Source organism: Falco peregrinus, chromosome 2 (assembly GCF_023634155.1).
Source record: "Falco peregrinus isolate bFalPer1 chromosome 2, bFalPer1.pri, whole genome shotgun sequence".
Lineage (NCBI taxonomy): Eukaryota > Metazoa > Chordata > Aves > Falconiformes > Falconidae > Falco > Falco peregrinus.
Window position 1 is genome coordinate 106,116,366 of NC_073722.1, and position 17,364 is coordinate 106,133,729.

A 17,364-nucleotide genomic window follows, 5' to 3' on the forward strand; every position below is an offset into this window, starting at 1 on the left:
AGTGCCAGTCAGATGGGAAGAGACTAGGGAAAGGTGATGGACGTGTGGGCTGTGCTCCTCCAAGGCCAGCTATCCCAGGCTTTCGGGCATAGCTGTGCTTGGGGGGATTTTCTCTCCGTGGCAATCAGCTAATTGCAGCTGCAGGAGGTTTTGTGCCCTCTTGGGAAACAGCTGGATAGGTCGGGGAAGACGCGTGATACGGGGCACGGCTGAGCTGCTGGTGGCAGCTCCTGGGGTGGCTGCTGAGGTAGGTGGCAAGTTGCGGGGGGTGAGGGGGTGGGTGACAGCGATGTCCTGAATTTCTGGCTGCATCGCTGCAAGGAAGGTGTTGCTGTGGGTGCTGGTTATTGCTCACTGCGGGGACAGCAGAAAGGTTCAGGCTATGGGAATCTGTTACCTGATCTGGAAAAACTTGACTTCTTACTCAAGCTGATTTGAATTTGCATAGTAAAATTAAGCTGAAAGGAGTTCCTGACCTAAAAATCCTAACTCAGCCTTTCTCCTCTGTGCTCAGACGGGCACTTCTGCAGCCCTGGAAGAAGGGTGCTGTGCCAGCATGCAGGGGACATCCCCTCTCCCTGCTCTTCCCTGGTGCCTAAATCAGCTGGAAAACAGCTGGAAAGGCCTGGAGCAGGTGGTACAACCTGTCCCAAGGCAGACAGGGCACCCCTCGCCCCAAGCAGTGGCGATACCTTTTGGCACTGAGGGCTCATTTGAGCTGGATATGCATAAAATACATATATAAGTGTGTGTTTATCCGTATCGTGTGCATATATGTGTGTGTGTATCTATATATGGGGGGTGTACATGTCTGCATATATATGGCTGTGTGTATAGATCTGTTTATGGGTGTACTGTATGTATATGTATGCATCTCACGCGATGCAGCTACGACCTGTGCACCCAGCAGAAACTCCTCTGAAACCCATGGGACACCTCCGCAAGCTCCGCTCCGCGCTGCCCGGGCCGGGTCTCGAACCGTTGGCCCTCGGAGCCGCCGCGCCCCCGCGGGCGGCGCTGCCCTCTCGGCCTGCTGAGGGCGCTAGTGAAGCCGCCGCGCCGCCAGGGGCGCGCCGCCCGCTGCGCCGCAGCTCGCTGCTCTCCGGGCGCCGCTCTGGCCGGCCGCTCGGTGGCTGGGCGCCGCGGTGGGCAGTTGCCATAGCGCCGCTGCCGCGCCGAGTGGAGGGTCGGGGTTCGCCCGCGGCCCGGCCCCGCCGCCCCCTCCGGGACGGGGCTGCCGAAGGAGGCAGGTGAGGTGGCTGGGGTGCTGCCAGTGGTTGGGGGGGCTGCCAGGGCCGGCGGGGGTGGGGCCGTGGCTGCTAAGTGGGGGGAGGTGTATGGGTGTGAGGCCTTGGGGGGGCTGCTGGGGTTTGGGGGCGCGGGGCCGTGAGGAGGGAGCCGGGGTTTGGGAGTGAGGGGCCGTGAGGGGGGAGCCGGGGTTTGGGGGCACAGGGCCGTGAGGGGGGGAGCCGGCGTTTGGGGGTGAGGGGCTGTGAGGGGGGAGCCGGGGTTTGGGGGCACAGGGCCGTGAGGGGGGAGCCGGGGTTTGGGGGCACAGGGCCGTGAGGGGGGAGCCGGGGTTTGGGGGTGAGGGGCTGTGAGGGGGGAGCCGGGGTTTGGGGGTGAGGGGCTGTGAGGGGGGAGCCGGGGTTTGGGGGCACAGGGCCGTGAGGGGGGAGCCGGGGTTTGGGGGCACAGGGCCGTGAGGGGGGAGCCGGGGTTTGGGGGCACAGGGCCGTGAGGGGGGAGCCGGGGTTTGGGGGTGAGGGGCTGTGAGGGGGGAGCCGGGGTTTGGGGGCACAGGGCCGTGAGGGGGGAGCCGGGGTTTGGGAGTGTGGGGCAGGGAGGGGGCTTCCCGAGCAGGGAGAGTGTGCAGGGGAGGGGGAGGCAGGTGAATGTGGGCGCCGTGGGGCAGTGGGGTCGCCATTGAGGGTTACCAAGGGGCTGTGGGGTGCGGGAACGATGGTGGGTTGAGGGTGATGTCAAGTGTGGGGACGTGGGGCAGGAGGGGGCTGCCACAGCCTGGGGGGCACCGGGCAGGGGGAAAATAGGGCTGTTGGGACCAGGGCATGCAGGGGGACTGGGAGAGGCTGGAAGGGGGATGCAAGCCACTGGATTTTAGTTTTGGAGAGATGAGGTAAAGGGGCTCCCTCCCGCGGAGTGCCTGCAGGGTTTCCCTAGTGAGGCCGGCTGGGACTGAGGTACAGCCTCCTTTCTCATTTAGAAAGTGGCATTTAGAAACACTTTCCTTTTCAGAGTTATGCTCCCAAAGGCACTTTGAGGTTTAGTAAGTTCTGCTCAAAATGCAGTGAGAACTGAGGAATTCTGGATAAGCGCCAGCCTTCAGTACAACTCCTTGCTTAAATTGTTGTCTCTTTGCATTTTAGCATGCCTAAGGTACTAATTGGTTTGGTACGGTGGCAGCGAACCTGGGGTGGGTGATGCTTCCTTGGTGGCAAGGACCCAAGTTATTTTCTTAACAAGGAACACTGCCTTGCTTCTGCTCGAAATCGGGGGTGTGCAGCAGTGTGAAAGCTGTGCAGGTCCGTCCTTTGCCACAGAAGGCAAAAGGAGTTCAGAAAATAAAGTACTCAAGTGCTCTTCAGAACAGTTTGTTCCTGTGAGCTGGTCAAGGTGCTTCCTGTGGAGAAAGGGTTGATGTATCAGCAAATCAGTTTCTTGCCGGTATTCCAGTATGTGATTGCAGGTTAATAAATGTAAACTCACTCTGGTGAGAACGTGCACGCAGTCCACCCTGAGCCTTTACAGGTCAGGGACTTGGCAAAATAGCTAAGGATGAATGCACTCAATGTTTTGACCCTGTGATAAGCAAGCTGTTGCACTTGATAGTTTCATGTGTTTTCAAACAGTGCAAGGGTGGACAGGCTTACTCAGATACTGTAGAGGTAAGTAAGTTTTATGATTCTTTGATTAAGATATGTTCAGAGTAATGTTTAATTTGCTGAGACATAAAAAGGTTTTGTTCATGTGTTTTGTTTGAGCTCGCTTCCTCCTCTCCCTCCTCTCTGAAGCAGAACTTGCCTTCCACGGGTAGGGCAGGAGGTCTTGGATGTTGTTTTTGGAGAACTGTTTCATGGCAGTGTTCTGCTCTTTCTAACCTGACTATGGAATTGGTAAAGAGCTTAGCAGATTTACAAAATGCATTTTTTTAGTACTCCATTTCATTAGGATGAGAAATGACAGGTGCATTGTAAGTTAGCATTACATTGTAGTAGGTTGTATTTCAAAACTTTGAAGCTCATATTTTAAGATAAATTATCATTAAGGCATACACATGATTGCATGAAACAAGAAGTGTGTTAACCCTTTGCCTTTTCCAGGGCCAAGAAGTGGAACAGAAAGCTGTGAGCATTAAATGTTCTTTCTTACTAATTCCAGATCCTTGAATTTACCTACTGCCACCCATCAAAGACTGTTATGTCCTTAACATGTTTTATGTTCACAGTGATGGGAAGGGGGATCTTGCATTCATTCTTTGTAAACATAATTGCTTTTGGTAGAACAACTGGGTCTCATGAAACAAACCGATTTATTTTGGCTTTTGTTGTGTTTTTAATTACGGGCAATTCTCTCTGCTGTGTGAAGCTGGGTGCAGAGTTACCTGGCTGCAGCACCCTGTTTGCATACCCACTCAGCTCGTAGCAATTGAATTGCTCAAGTTTTATGCTGAATTTGACTAGTTTTAAAGCCGTCATTTAAGTATGGTGTTTTAATTGTAGGGTAGAAAAGATAGGCTGACTTTCAGCGAGGCTTAATATTTCTCATTGTCAGGTACATGTGATTAGGCTCTTAGGAGTCAACTTGGAATGAGAGCTGAAAGCAATACTCTGCAATAAGAGTATACAAGGAGTAATATATATTAAATATATTTTGGGGTTGGTGGTCACTAGTTGAGTTTGACGGAAATGTATCTTCTTTTCTCCAGGCTTTCAGTTTTCTCTTTATTGTGGTTGACTTCTGTATGATTTTGTGTTGCTTTGTTTTTGGGGGGTTTTTTTTGGGTTTTTTTGTTTGTTTGTTTGTTTTTTTAATTGTGTAATTTTCACTTGTTATGCAACTTTGTACCACGGTTTGTTGCTTATAACAACTTAGATTATAAACTCTTCAATCAGGCTAGAGTGTGATTTCTCTTGAATTGCCAGTGCTATATATAGAAGGGTTATTAAAACTTCTGCTTTAGACTTTGAACCACCTTTTGCATGGCGGAAGGGTGTAAGCAGATTTTCATGCAGTCATCTGCTGTGATGTTCTTACAGCTGTGTGCTTGCCTGTGACTCACCTGGACCTGCGTTGGAGGCAGGCTTTAGAGCTAGACAGGCTGTATGTCTGACCCAGTACTGCAGCTTTGTGTCCTCATGTCTAGCCAGCTAAAATGCTGTCCTCATCTAGTGTGTGTTGGTTTCACTGTAATACATGTAGGAAAATTTGTGTTTAATTAGGTTTAGGCTACCTTCCCATCCCTTATAGAAAGAGTGCATTTCCATATATACATAGGATATCTCAGAGTGTCTCTTCTCCAAAGCCTGAGGGACAGAGAGGTTTCTTACCCAAAGGTAAGAAATTAGAAAGTACGCTGAGCCAAGTACTTGGTGCTTAATAAAACTCTTTGCAGGCAGAAGGATAATGTGAGGTGCAGATAATTGTGCGCATGTGTCCCTTTTTTGGACACAACTGCGTGTGAACTGCTGCTGACCAGGGAAAGAGGATCTAATGGTATGTGATATTAAAAACCGAGGGAACTCAGTACTTTTCCTTAGTGTGAGCTCTGACTACAAGCACAGCATGGCTTTAAATTACCTGAATATTGCTAGCAGCCTGGTGTGGGCTAAATACTTGAGTATTGATCTAGCTTCTCAGAGAAGTGTTGTGGTCAATGGTACGGTAAGGTCTGTGCTGCTGCATTGACACTGCTATTTATCTGCCTGCGCTTTGTCATCTGTACTTAAATGTATTCATGTGGTGCAAACGTTTCTCCAGCCCTCTCCTGATTGCCTGCTTCCATCGTGAAACCCCAGCCCGCCTCCTGCTCCCCAAAGTAATTCCAGTCATTAGTCTTGATAGTGCCTATCTGTCTCTCCCCATATCAAGCTTGTCTTCCTCTGCTTCCCAGGGACTGTCATTACAAGAAGCCAGAAATTAGTACTTTGAACCTCTACCAGCTGGCATTTAGGGATCATGGAATGCTCTGCAGGGATGAATAAGTGTAATCTCTGTTTCACGGGTGGGGAGAATCGCATCACTGCTGAATTGATGTCAGAAACTGAACTCATCTGCATGCCAGGTCTTCTAGCCACCTCATGGTATGTCCCTCCAAAGCTGATTATTCAGTCTTCAAAGAACATTGCAAGGTTGAAAAATTACAGTTTTCTTTAGGGGAACAAGAGTATGACTGTCAGATCAAGAATTCAAATTTAGTATTAGTTGCTTTCTTCTTTCTCAGCCAGTTCCCTCAGAACTGAGAGATGGCTTATCCTAACCTCTGAAAACCCTTTTTGGCTTTTTTAATTTGTGTTCCCATAAGGGACTTTCTTTAAAAAGAATTGTTGCTTTCTGAGACACTGTTTATTCTTCTCAGGGTCTGTAAAATCTACAATTTTTTCATGTTAATTGCTCTTGAGGTTCTCACTTTACTCAGAAATATTAATTAGGCTTCTTTCACTAATGCCCTCCGGCTTCTCTGCCACAGTCTTGGAATAGGAACTTCCACATTGTATTTAAGCAGAGAATAAAACATTGATTTAACATAAGCTCTTTTTATGCTGCCATCTTCTTATTTGTAGTCGGAAGATTGGGGGACATGCTGATAAGAATATACTTAAGCTACAAAGTATACTTTAGTATACTTTGAATGGCCTAGACTGATGTTAGGTGAGATTTTAAACAGGGAAATTTAAAATGCTGTTTTCTGGGAGTAGCTTGTTGCATAGGAACCTCTGCTGCAGACAGTTCCTTTGGGTGTTATATATTCTTTATATACACATGGATAACTTCAAATTGCAGTGTCACAAGTGGCATCATTGAATCAATGCCACTTACCATGTGCATGAGCTTATATTGGTTTGGCTTGCTCGCCAAATGAGTCAGAAACCATAATATTGCAGCCTGTGGAAGTCCAGACTGAAACTGATGTGACACCGCTTTTTGTTGATGTTAAAACACCTTGCTTAGAAAGCAGTTGCCACTGGTATCAGGGAATGACTTCCATGTTTCATTCACCCAGCCGCTTGGAGTCATTGGAATCACACAGATTAATAATTTCTCCAGTGCTGTGTTTAAGGACATGCTCCGCAAGGTTGGTAAGTTTTCTTCCATGAGAATGTTGGTGCTTCTGAGGACTTTGCCTGAGCCACAGTTATTTGGAAAACTACTGAGTGGCGGCGTTCCCAGGAAGGGAGGGTTGGTTGGTGAACAGCAAGTTAGTGCTCTGCTCTAGTTTGGTGTTAAAATAATCACGACTGGGCTGGAACCGCAACTGGTACTGATGCTCTGTTGCAGTGAGGAATCCCTCTTCTGTAGGATTGCCTTTGAATTTGTTTTATACATATCTTAAAATGGAGCTTTTCTTCATCTCATGGAATAGATTTCTTTATAGATACTTGGATTTGATAATGTGGAGATCAAACAGGCCCATGGTTTCCTGAACAGGCTTTAAAAATTGCAAGTTCACCATTAAAAGAAGGGAAATGTTTCTCAGTTTCGATTTACAAAATAACTTTTCTTCCTGAATCCTTGAGCCTCTTCCTATATATGCCCTGTGTTCTGGGCTAGCAGCAGACGGATAAGATGTCAAGCTTGATAGATTGTTGGAGCTGTTTTTTGGTAGCTAAACAATAATGAAACTGTTGTATGCTTGCAGGGAAACACTGCTCTCTGTGTGCGGACTTTGTCCTGCAGAAAGTTTCAATTGTTCCAAAAAAGGGCGATTTCTAAAATGCAGCTTCTGTGGCTAGTCGCACAGCTGTCTAAATTACTGGCTGTCTTGAGGCCATTATACAAGCATTACAAAATACTTTGGAAACAGTTTATTTTTCAGATTCCAAATAAAGTGTCGATTTCAAAGTCCCTTTTGACTATATAATCAAAAAAAGCAGAAACTGAAACTAGTGTTTATATAGAGACTGATTTATGCTGTCAGAGCTCAGAACACAGGTTTCTTCCAGTCAGAGGCTGATACTCGCATTAATTCGTACCTTATGTTTCTGGGATTGAGAGGCTTATCAGTTGTTGCATGTAATCATGTATTTACTTGCTGGCATAGTCAAATCTCATCTGTCATTGTGCATCTTTTTGTGCAAAGGGCTCTTGGGTAAGACGAGTAAGATCTTGTCTCTGGTATAGAAGAGAAGCGAGAGGGAGTTGATGTTTGGGGCTTTATTTTTACTAAATACCTACCTCAGCCTTCTTTTCAACAAACTTCTTGTTTTTTCCATTCCTGTTGTTATTTATACGTCTTGCTTCTTATTTGCTTCTCTGCCATGAAGACAAATCACAGACAGAGATTTTGCAATGGAAGTAATGAAACCAAGAATGTCTTTCTGTGTGAAGTAAGAAATTCCTGAAAAGAACTGAAATATGTTGTTCAGCTTGTCGCTGGAGCTTCAGGAGTGAATTACAATGCCTACAAAATGTGCATAGAGAATGCAGCTGGAATGCAAAGCACCAGTAAATTACTACTTGTATATAGCAAAATAATGCACTTAAAAACAAAGTACTTGCAGCATTTCTTTTTATCTGCTGATGTCTGCCTTCAGAGACATCTTACATCTGCAAATAGCTTTATCTGATCGTCGTGAATGGGGCTGATACCATCTCTGAACTCTTCCATGGGTGAAAACCTATTTAAAGATTTTCAGAATGTCTATTTTAGAGATAATATGTTGCACATTTAATACAGTTTTAGTTCCTTCACCTTTTGTTGTGTGAAATGCCATTTTATCACATTTTCAAACAATGTGTTCAACTGCATATAATGAAGTATTTTCATACAACAGAATGTAGGCCAGACCCAAGCCTAATTAATGAAAGGCTTTACTTTATCTAAGTTAAGTAAGATGATCATTCTTGGAAGGAGTCCTGTCTCTTTGTCGGTGTTTTCCAAATGGTGTTCTGCTAAAAACTGAAGTAACTTGGTAAGAGATTGTTATGGAGGCCTAAGCTTATTTTTGTTTTTTACTTCTGAATGTGGCTCTTAATAATAGGAGCTAAGGATTTCATTGTTCTGCTTGGAATAGCAGATGCAAGCTTGAAATTAAATCTGTAATACGCGGTAGTATTTCCTAAAAATTCCCCTAATAAAAGCAAATGTGAAGAAAACGATGTAAACTATTACTGTCTACTGTATACTTGACTGATCAGCTTTAATCCTTGGTTATGGAGGAAGCAGTCTAAAAATATTTTTGGAACCTTCAGAACTTTTATTTAAAAGGGAATTTTTACAACATTCACAACAGATTTAAAATCTAAAAATCCTAGATGTTTTTTTAAACAGCAATTTGATAGTTTGCTGCCTCCTTCAGACGTTTTTCTTGTCTCAAGTACCAAGAATGTCTGTCTGGTTTTTTGGTGGGTTGTTTTTTCTTTTTGACAAGGCCACATTTGGCAGTGAAACTTTTATTTTTAAGTTAAAATGCCCCATTAAGTAAAAACAAACTTTTTTGAGCAATATTTTATTCTGCATGCTGGAGAGTTCAAACCAAAAAAACCCCAACAACAAAAAACCCTCCAAAAAACTGGACTTGCATTGTCTTTTGCACTTACATGAAATGTAAAGTTGGCCTCAAAATTGTCATCTTGTCCCTTTTTTTTATTTAATATTTGTGTGTGTTGTTCCAATGTTAAATTGTTAGGATGCTTTGCAAAAGTGCAAGGAACTTGTTCACTACAAGCATTTCTTCCCAGAAATGCCTTACTACTGTGAGCTGTGATAGTTCTCTGAAAGTATTTAATTCTATTATGAATACAGTACTGCTTTGAAGAAAAGAAAAATTAGCTTGTGTTCCCTGATGAGGTATGACCTGTATTTTACATATGGAAAACTGAGGCACAGAGGATTGAGGTGGCCCAGATGCACAGCGCCTCCGTAACAGAGCTAGAAAATGAAACCAAAAATCCTCAGCCCCAATTGTCCCATATTATTTATCCCATCACTAATCTGAAAGTAATTACCCAATGGAATTTGCTGAACTTTAGGTGTTTTGTTTTTTTTTAAGTAGGAATAATTGGTATGTGATTTTGTATGTGTAGTCAGAAATGGAGCAGTTTCTGCTGAACTATTGAACTGAGAAAAGTAGAACTCAAAACAGAAGAAAGTTCATGTTGATGTTATCAGGTTAGTGTTGGAAAAGATTGTGTCACAGGGAGCAGCTTAGCAGCAGAAGTCCTAGTCTGCTTGTGCTGAAATGTCAGATAAGTTGTTATTTATTTGGGATCTGAGAATAGAAGTGAAGATGTTTTGAGGCTTTATTTAAAAAAAAAATGTGTTGTTTGTTGTTAAAGGGCTGTGTGAAAGTACAAGATGCATAGTATCTGTTCCCAACTTCCATGATGGTTGGTATGTTTTTTTTTCCTGAATGCCTCACCACCAGGATTTAGTCTAATACAAAATCTTGTCTGTCATTTTACAAAGCAAACAAACGCAGAATGGAAAGAGAGAGGTGCTCTTCCCGGTTACAGAGAAGCAAAATGAAAATGTGATGATGCCTGTGTCCTGCAAAGGTTGAGGAAAAAAACCCCAAGGCAAGCTAAAAACCCAAAATGAAATAGATTTATTGGTTTATAAACCCCACTGATTTCTGGAGCACTGACTCATAATGTCTGAATGCTTGGGCTTGCCAAAAGCTGTGAACTGAAATGTGACCCTCGTCTGCTTGTCGGCTTGGGCCATATACGGGAAACTTCCTCCTCATGGCAAAGGTACGGAACCCAGAAGATGCAGGTCCTTAAAGACTGTTTGAAGCTTTCAATACTTAGTATCCTTTCAGCCTTCTTTTTTAAATAAATTTTGTACAAGTTGGATGCAAGAATGATTCAATGCAATCCTGACTTTCTGCTTGGATCAACATTTATAAATTGCAGCAGTTTCAGGTGAACTGTGCCTTTGCTGCTGCTGTTGGCAGTTCACGCAGGTGCTTAAAATGTTTGACAGTTTTAATGATCTGCCATACTATATGTATACAGATATGGCAATAAAGGAAAATTACCTTTTTTGGGGTCATGGCTTTAGTTCCAAATATTTACTTGTATTATTTGTACTGATGATGTAGCTCAGCTCCTGTGCGAGCTCTTGCAGAATTTCAGGGATGTTGCCCTTCAACTTGGTAGCCAAAAATATGGGACAAAGCCCAGATTTTGGTCTGCATTGGACTGGGTTTCCTAGTCGTTACTGTTCTGCAGAGATTGAGGTTGGCAGAAGAGAGGCATGGCAACTGAACAAGGGCAAGTGGTAAAGAAACCAATTTAGAATCTTTGAAACAAACACTGTAGGTGGTTGGAAATGGGATTTTTCACAACATCTCTCCTGGGAATGCTGTAAGGAGTTCATGCTAGTCCTGCTGATACACTGGATGGTAAGGCTTGACCTTTCCCTCAGTTTTCAGGCTCTTAACCAGGGCTGCATGTAAGCAATGTTGAATTTCAAACGCTTCAGTGCTAAATGGAGATTGGCACAAAAATAATAGTTAATATTTATGGAAATGCTTTAAGAGTGCAACTTCAAAGTCTTTCTCTGTTTCACCCGTACTAAGTTACTTCAAATGAGGGTGGGGTATTTTTCCTTGTCTGCAGTTGAGGTGACTAAGCCATAAATAAACTGACCATTTTCTATTGTGATACCTTTTGCCTCAGTAACATTTTAGTGTTCAGGTTTGTTGCTTTTCGGTGCTGTGTTCAACATCCCGGACCTTTCCTTAACTGCTGACAAATTCCTAAGTATTTCTGCAGTCTGGGGGGACAGAGCTTTCCACACTGTTTTAGATGTGACGTATGTGCTGGTCTTTGTACGTGTCTGCTGAAGGAAATGATATGCAGTTGCATTTTATTCTATTTCAGCACCTAGTTTGGATTTGAATTCAGATTAATTTGGAATAGGCATAGCTACAGAATGAGTCTGCAGTGTTTGTACTTGTTATGATGTGCCTTGATTATATACATTCAGATCTTTTTCAGTCTAGCCAAATAAAAATGATCTTTTTTTTCAGGCTACAGTTAAATAGGTTAAAGGTTCCCTACCAGCCTGCAGAGATCTTTGTTGTGTGCAATTCTACTGCACGTGCACTTTTCCACATGCATAAATTCCATGGGGTTTAGGTTGGTTTTTCTACCAACAGCTGCTGAAATAAGGGGTGGGGTGGGGTGGGGGGGAAGAGTAGTCTTTGTGTATAAGGAATTTTGAGGCTGTCTTATGATTTTTTTGGGGGGAAAGGGATTTAGAAGTTTACTGTTTAAAAATAACACTGAAGCTTGGCATGAAAAGTAATTTACAGGATTTCCAACTGGTGGTATAGCTTATCAGCAAACACCCTCGATTCTGGGTGTCTGAGAGACAGCGATAGCATGAAGTCTTTAGAGCATTAGTGCTAAATTCAATCCCAATTTCAGACAAACTTAATGTAATTCTGACTGATACTGTACCACCTCCAACACAAGCTCAGCTGTTGGATGAGTAACGCTGCAAGACTTAAGGCTGTGTTTATAACTGTCTCTATTTTGGGAACAGCTGCTTTAGAGTGCTTTATCTCTCTGAATCCTTGCGCACCAGGTGGGATAGCGGGTTTCTGTGTACATTGCTGCAATTTGTAGCGAGATGCCTCCTGTTTTCTGTGTCCCTCCCCTGCCTCTGTAAATTGGGGATAAGGTTTTTATAAGTTTCAGGAGCTCTGTCTGGGATAATGACTCTTTCTCCTCTGTTCCACTGTCCCCATATGCTTGTGCATCATTCCAAAGATGAACTGTTGATGAATATGTAATTTATCCAGTTGGAGAGAAACCTCCAGGCACAATGAGACAAGATGTGCAGCTGTCATCATAGGCCTCCTGGGCCAGAGATTTCAACGGAAATAGCTTCCTCTCTTTTTATCTGAAGTGGGAACTGTAGCAATATGATGAAAATACAAACTGACATGCTTTCTCTTCCCCTTTTTTCTCCAGCTCCCTGCATTCCCCCCATTAAGGAGAACGGTATCATTAAAACCATCCAACAGTGGATACCTTCTTCCATGGTGAAAGCTGTTCCCTTGATGTCCCTGGTTAAATTGTGGAACTGCTCCTGCTTGTTTGTAATATCTGAGTGCTGAAGTCGTTTAGTTCACAGCAGTCTTTTGCAGCACAGCAGAAGCTTAATTTGAGCAACTTCCTGTTCTGAGCAATGTAAAATTTGCAAAGCAAGTGAGGTATTTGTAGCGTTATCAGGAGGAAGATCCCCTGAAAAGCTGATATTCTGCCTGTGGAGACCATTTCTGGCTGTCAGGTGGGCACAGATGCAGCTAACCTCCCCCAGCTATTGCCGTGTGGCTGTTGTGGAAGAGTATGGTCTAGGTGGCATTTGAGATAGTCTGGAGAGTATGGAGCAATGACCTCCCTTGAACAGAGCTGGTTAAGGAAGCGACACAGTTATTTAAATGTTCAGGTTTTCATTTAGCAGTTTATTGCTACATATTGCAATTACAATTTTAGCAGCTACCTGCTGCTTGGAAAAAAAGCAACAGCAGCTGGCCGAAACTAAATACAAGCAGGACTTATGGAGGTGTGAACGAACAGAGAAAAAAAAAATCAGAGCTCAAGCCAGCGTTAACCTTCTTCCCTGTAATGAAAAGCACTGATTGAAATGGTAGGTGATAGCCTAGATTGCTGGACTGCTCATTGCTCACGTTTTGACAGAGAGCTTCTAGTTTCACTGCCACTTTTGTGTGTGGGACACAGGATAAACACACAGGTACACCCGCTCAGGGTGCCAGCAGGGTGGGAATGGTAATAAAATGGAGTACTCTGGAATCTTACTTCTCCAGGGTTCGTTCTTCTCTTTCTGACTTGGTTCATGCTATATATTATAGCTGACTTAATTTTGTCTTGCTGATGAATACCATATGAGTGTGAAAGAGCGCACTGGCTTTTTTAATAGCTTTTCAGCATAGCAGAAGAGTGAAAGGGAGATAGTCTATTGGAAGTCACAGCACGTTACTTGGGAAGAGGTATGGGACTAAGGAATTAAGATAGACTGGGCAAGATAAATAATTTTCTAAAACTATTTACATGATTTCATTAATCACGTTGTTTTGTTTTGTGTTAACTTGGTGAAAGAATGTCAGTGCCTTGCAAAGGAAAAAGGCTGTTGTTGAATTTTCATCTTGGCAGATGTCTAGAGACCTAATTACAGTTAACAGCAGGAAGAACTTTTTATCTAAATATTTTTCAATATATAAAGTGCAATTTTGGATCGTAATAAGCAGTTTATATTGAAATAATACACACCCCAGGTACCCAATTCCTTTTAAAGCAAGACAGGATTTCTAAGCTTCTCATGTTAAAATTGGGAAAAATTGTTTGGTTTTACTTGTGCTACAATGGAGAGAGAAAGTGGGCGAGTGCTGTTTGCGATTCGGGTGCAAGGATGGGAGTCAAGTGAGAGGATGTCTGTTTCTGCCTTTGGAATTAGTTTCCTGTGTAATGTTTTGTAAATCACACAGCTTTCTAAAAACATTTTCTCAGTTTTAAAATGAAAATTGCAGTTCTCTAGTTTTGAAGAGGTGCTTGAAGCTTAGATCCTTTGTGCTTGTTAACAGTATTGGTGAGATTTGCTGATGAGTAAAGGCACTTTCACTGAAGATCTAGCTGTTAAATCTGCTAACAAACAACATCAGCAAGCCTTGCTGAGAGCAAGCTTGCAATTTACTTGTAACAGAGCATGCTGGTAAACACTGATAAAGCTGCAGAACACTCTTAGAATACCCGCTGTATTTTTTTTTCATGTATTTGAGAACTTCTTTCATTTTCCTCTCATTTAATCAAATTTTCTAAAGGCTTACCTTGCAAATAATTTACTCCAATGTAACCCGGGTTCTAGCAGTATAAAAGGATCTTTGTCTGCATGACTGTTTCGTCTGTACTATGTAACTAGGAAGTTACTTTTGGTACTTCTCTCGGATTCAGCAATAATTTAAGGTGATAGCATTTCAGTGAAGTTGTGTGTGGCTGGCTGTGCTGAACTACTGTGGCCCCATTCCAGCTTTTTCCTGTGCTGCTTTGCACCCTGCCCCTGCGGGCCACGCTGTTTACTTTCTGCTCTGTGGTAAATGGATGTCACTTCCTTGATTAAAATGCTGGTGCGCCGCCAAATTCTCTTCCTTTGGGCTCGCACGCTTGGAGAAGCAGCGCACCTAGCAAGCGCACGCACTGCTGAATCCAGTTGTGTGCCACCACTCCTTGATCTGGCTCCTGGCTGGATGTGTTGGGTTGTGCTGTCTCCTGCCTCCCGGGGCACCTGGCATTGACACGTAGAGGCTTTTGAAGGCATCTCCGAGGTGGAGAAGCAGAGATGCAGCTGTGCCATGCTGTATTAAAGAGGGTCTGAAGATGGATTACCAGGAGGCACAAGCTGAACTACCAGCTGTGTGCTGTCCGCAGCCGACGGGGAAGGTCTAGACGGCGTACGGGCACGGGGTGCCAGAGTCACCTGCTCTGCTCGGGGAAAGCAGCCCAAGGGTGTGAGCATGCGGGTGCTGCGCAAGTGCAGCTGCTTGCCCTCACGTGCCTGACAGCGTAGGCACTCTTGGATACGCAGAAGCCTGACCAAGACGCCACAAAAACTTACCTGGACACTCGGTTGGGTGCAGATTGACCCAAATATTCTGTCCTCTGCCTTCGTAGCTGGCCAGTTTCTCACCTGTAAAGCTTTAGACTGACATCAAAGTTGCTGATCAGACTGGTGAGCAATCATATATTTCTCTTTGTAAAGATTATTGGTATTGCATACTGAAATGATTAGAGATGTGAAATGTCTCCAGACATTTTGAAGGCACAGAACAAAATGGAAAAATGTCTCCTTCCTCCAAAACAAAATTTCTTGTCTCTTCTCCCGGAATACTCATGTCTCTAGCTGTGATACAATGCTGATATTCATTTGCTTCTTTTCTCAAGATGTGCACGCTGTCACATTGGGCACATGTGAACTAGTACCTCTATTCAAACCACATTTTTTTTTCTTTCCCTAGGTAAAAATTGTATGTGCTCCATCCAGTTGTGTATAGCAAATTACATTTGCATGCTTTGTGATGGATAGCCAGGGCTGGTCCCCGCTTTTCCTTTTCTCATGCTTTGTACTGGTTAAGACACCAACTCTGCAAATGCTGTGTTTGCACAGGCAACTAGCCTCCTTCCCTTGTGCCTCCCGCGAATGGCTAATTTGCTGACTTTTCCACTGTCCCAACATATGATTGTTCCCCTTTATTGTAATTCAGGTCTGTATGTCTGTGATGCAGGCTGATAAACGTAAAATTTATGCATAAATGTCATTTAAGCAGATTATTCTATAGCTCTGTTATCAAGTAAATATTGATTTTTGACCGAGGAGGGTCTGAATTAACTTTTTAAGTGGTAGGTTATTAGTGAAACTAATTTTAGCAAGGCATTTCTTATCAGTGCATGTTTACTGAAAAAAGTAAATTGTAACAATGGGAAGCTGTACAATGCTATTAATGAGGCACCAAGTTGGTTAACTCATTAAATACTTTAACGATTTGAAAACAGCATTCATGAAAGTGGGATCTGATTGATTTTTCATGGGATACAGCATGGATTAATAATATAAAAATAGTAATTTTAGATGAGCTTTAGCAAGACATAGCTATTTTAAGCCACACTGCCCTTTTCTGGCTTCCTGGATAGATTTTAGTGATCTTCAAGCTACTTGAAATGGCAGAAACTTCTGCTTTTGTAAATAGCATTAATCCCAGTCCTGGTGTGTTGCCTTGGAAGTTGTATCGTACCAGTGAATGTGGTTTTGCTGTTGTGGAGGCCACACAACGGTTAACAGGTTGGATATACATCGTTGTATAGCATCTCTACTTGAAGCGCACAGGCCCTACTGGATTCTGCAGTTTGGCAGTTATCTGGTGTTGGGCAAAGGGTGGGGGGAAGGCGGAGAGAGAAGAGTGAGGCAGTGCAGTAGTCTGGAAACTGCTGAGAAACAGGAGAAGGCAGTTAGGGGTCATAGCGGGATTCCAAAAGGTGGTAAGATTGTAGTGTAGGAGGATGGCCTCTTGATGAATAAGATAGGAGCTTAATGGTTCAAGGAGCTAATAGAGAAGCAGCTCACCATGGTGAACTGTCTTCCTCTAAATGAGGAAGCGTGAGAGCAGCTGATAGAGCTAATGAACAAATGGTATTGTAGGAAAGTATGCCATAGCAAAGCTGCTGTTTGTCTTGCATCTCCCTCCCTTTTCGGCACTCTGTTCCACCTGCAGTAGCCTTGAGGGTCATCAGCCCTGGTGTTCCAGTGGTTGAAGGCCTCTCCGGAGGAGGGGGAGTACTTGTTGCTGTGGCTTCTCCTTGTGTGGGAGCAAGCTCAGCTGATCATGGGAGCTCGTTCCTTTTGATCCCTTGTCTCAGTGGTGCTACTGCATTCTAGCCTCCAAATTCCTGAGCAGTCACGAAAAGAAGCCAGACACAGTCATCGAGAGCTTTATTGTACAGAGCAGAAAGCTCAGTGATTCTGAGAGATGTTCCTTTTGCTTGTTCTAATCCTTCATTGTTTGCACCCTTAGGAAAATTAAAGGGAAATTTTATATTCAAACATAAACCACAGTTTTCCCGTACAGCCAAAGCCTACCCTTTGATAAAATCCACAAAGCATGTGTAATAAATCCTGCATGTAGGCAATGATCTCTGACACTCTGGCTAGCAAGGTTATGGCATGAATAGTGCATATATATTGAGAATCTGAGTCCAAACACTTTTTTTAAAATGAAGATGGGAAGTACAAAACTCCAGGCTTGCATTATGAATACTATCTTCAACAGTGTATGGGAGGAAAACTTTGACATCACTGGTATTTCCTCTGGAATTAAATCATGCTTGCAAATTTATATGATACTTATGGTGATTGTACAGAATATGTTGATGAACAGGTGGTAAAATGAATTTCACTCTTCTGTTTAAAATTGGTGATGAGAGTCATGGCATTCACAGCTTCATACTGGAGAAAAAAAAAAAGCAATCCAGCAGAGCATGATAGAGTGCTAGCACTGTCTTGCTCGCAGACCAGGGCAAGCAACTCCTTGACTTGTCCAACATTTATTGGATTTCTTTTGAGTTTTCCTTAGAGACTCAAGAAAGAAGATAAAACGATCACCC

At 43.5% G+C, this 17,364-nt stretch overlaps 1 protein-coding gene and 1 long non-coding RNA gene across 13 annotated transcripts in view; both read left to right on the forward strand.

Annotated features, from left to right (window-relative positions):
* The first annotated feature begins 22 nt into the window (after nt 1–22).
* RFFL (ring finger and FYVE like domain containing E3 ubiquitin protein ligase) overlaps nt 23–17,364 on the forward strand; it is a 33,916-nt gene continuing 16,574 nt past the window's right edge. For 2 of the 12 annotated variants that reach the window (XR_008745536.1, XM_055794071.1), the window contains exon 1: nt 4,036–4,897. Coding sequence is in view for 5 of the 12 variants with exons in the window: in XM_055794071.1 (XP_055650046.1) it covers nt 4,732–4,897 (166 nt within the window). In the remaining 7 variants the exon portion in view is untranslated. The other 10 variants (XM_055794076.1, XM_055794074.1, XM_027790962.2 and 7 more) reach the window with 10 other exon arrangements.
* On the forward strand, nt 5,330–7,929 carry LOC106112689 (uncharacterized). The gene is made up of 2 exons (XR_003555773.2): nt 5,330–6,313; nt 7,503–7,929. It is a non-coding gene; the product is annotated as an uncharacterized LOC106112689 (long non-coding RNA).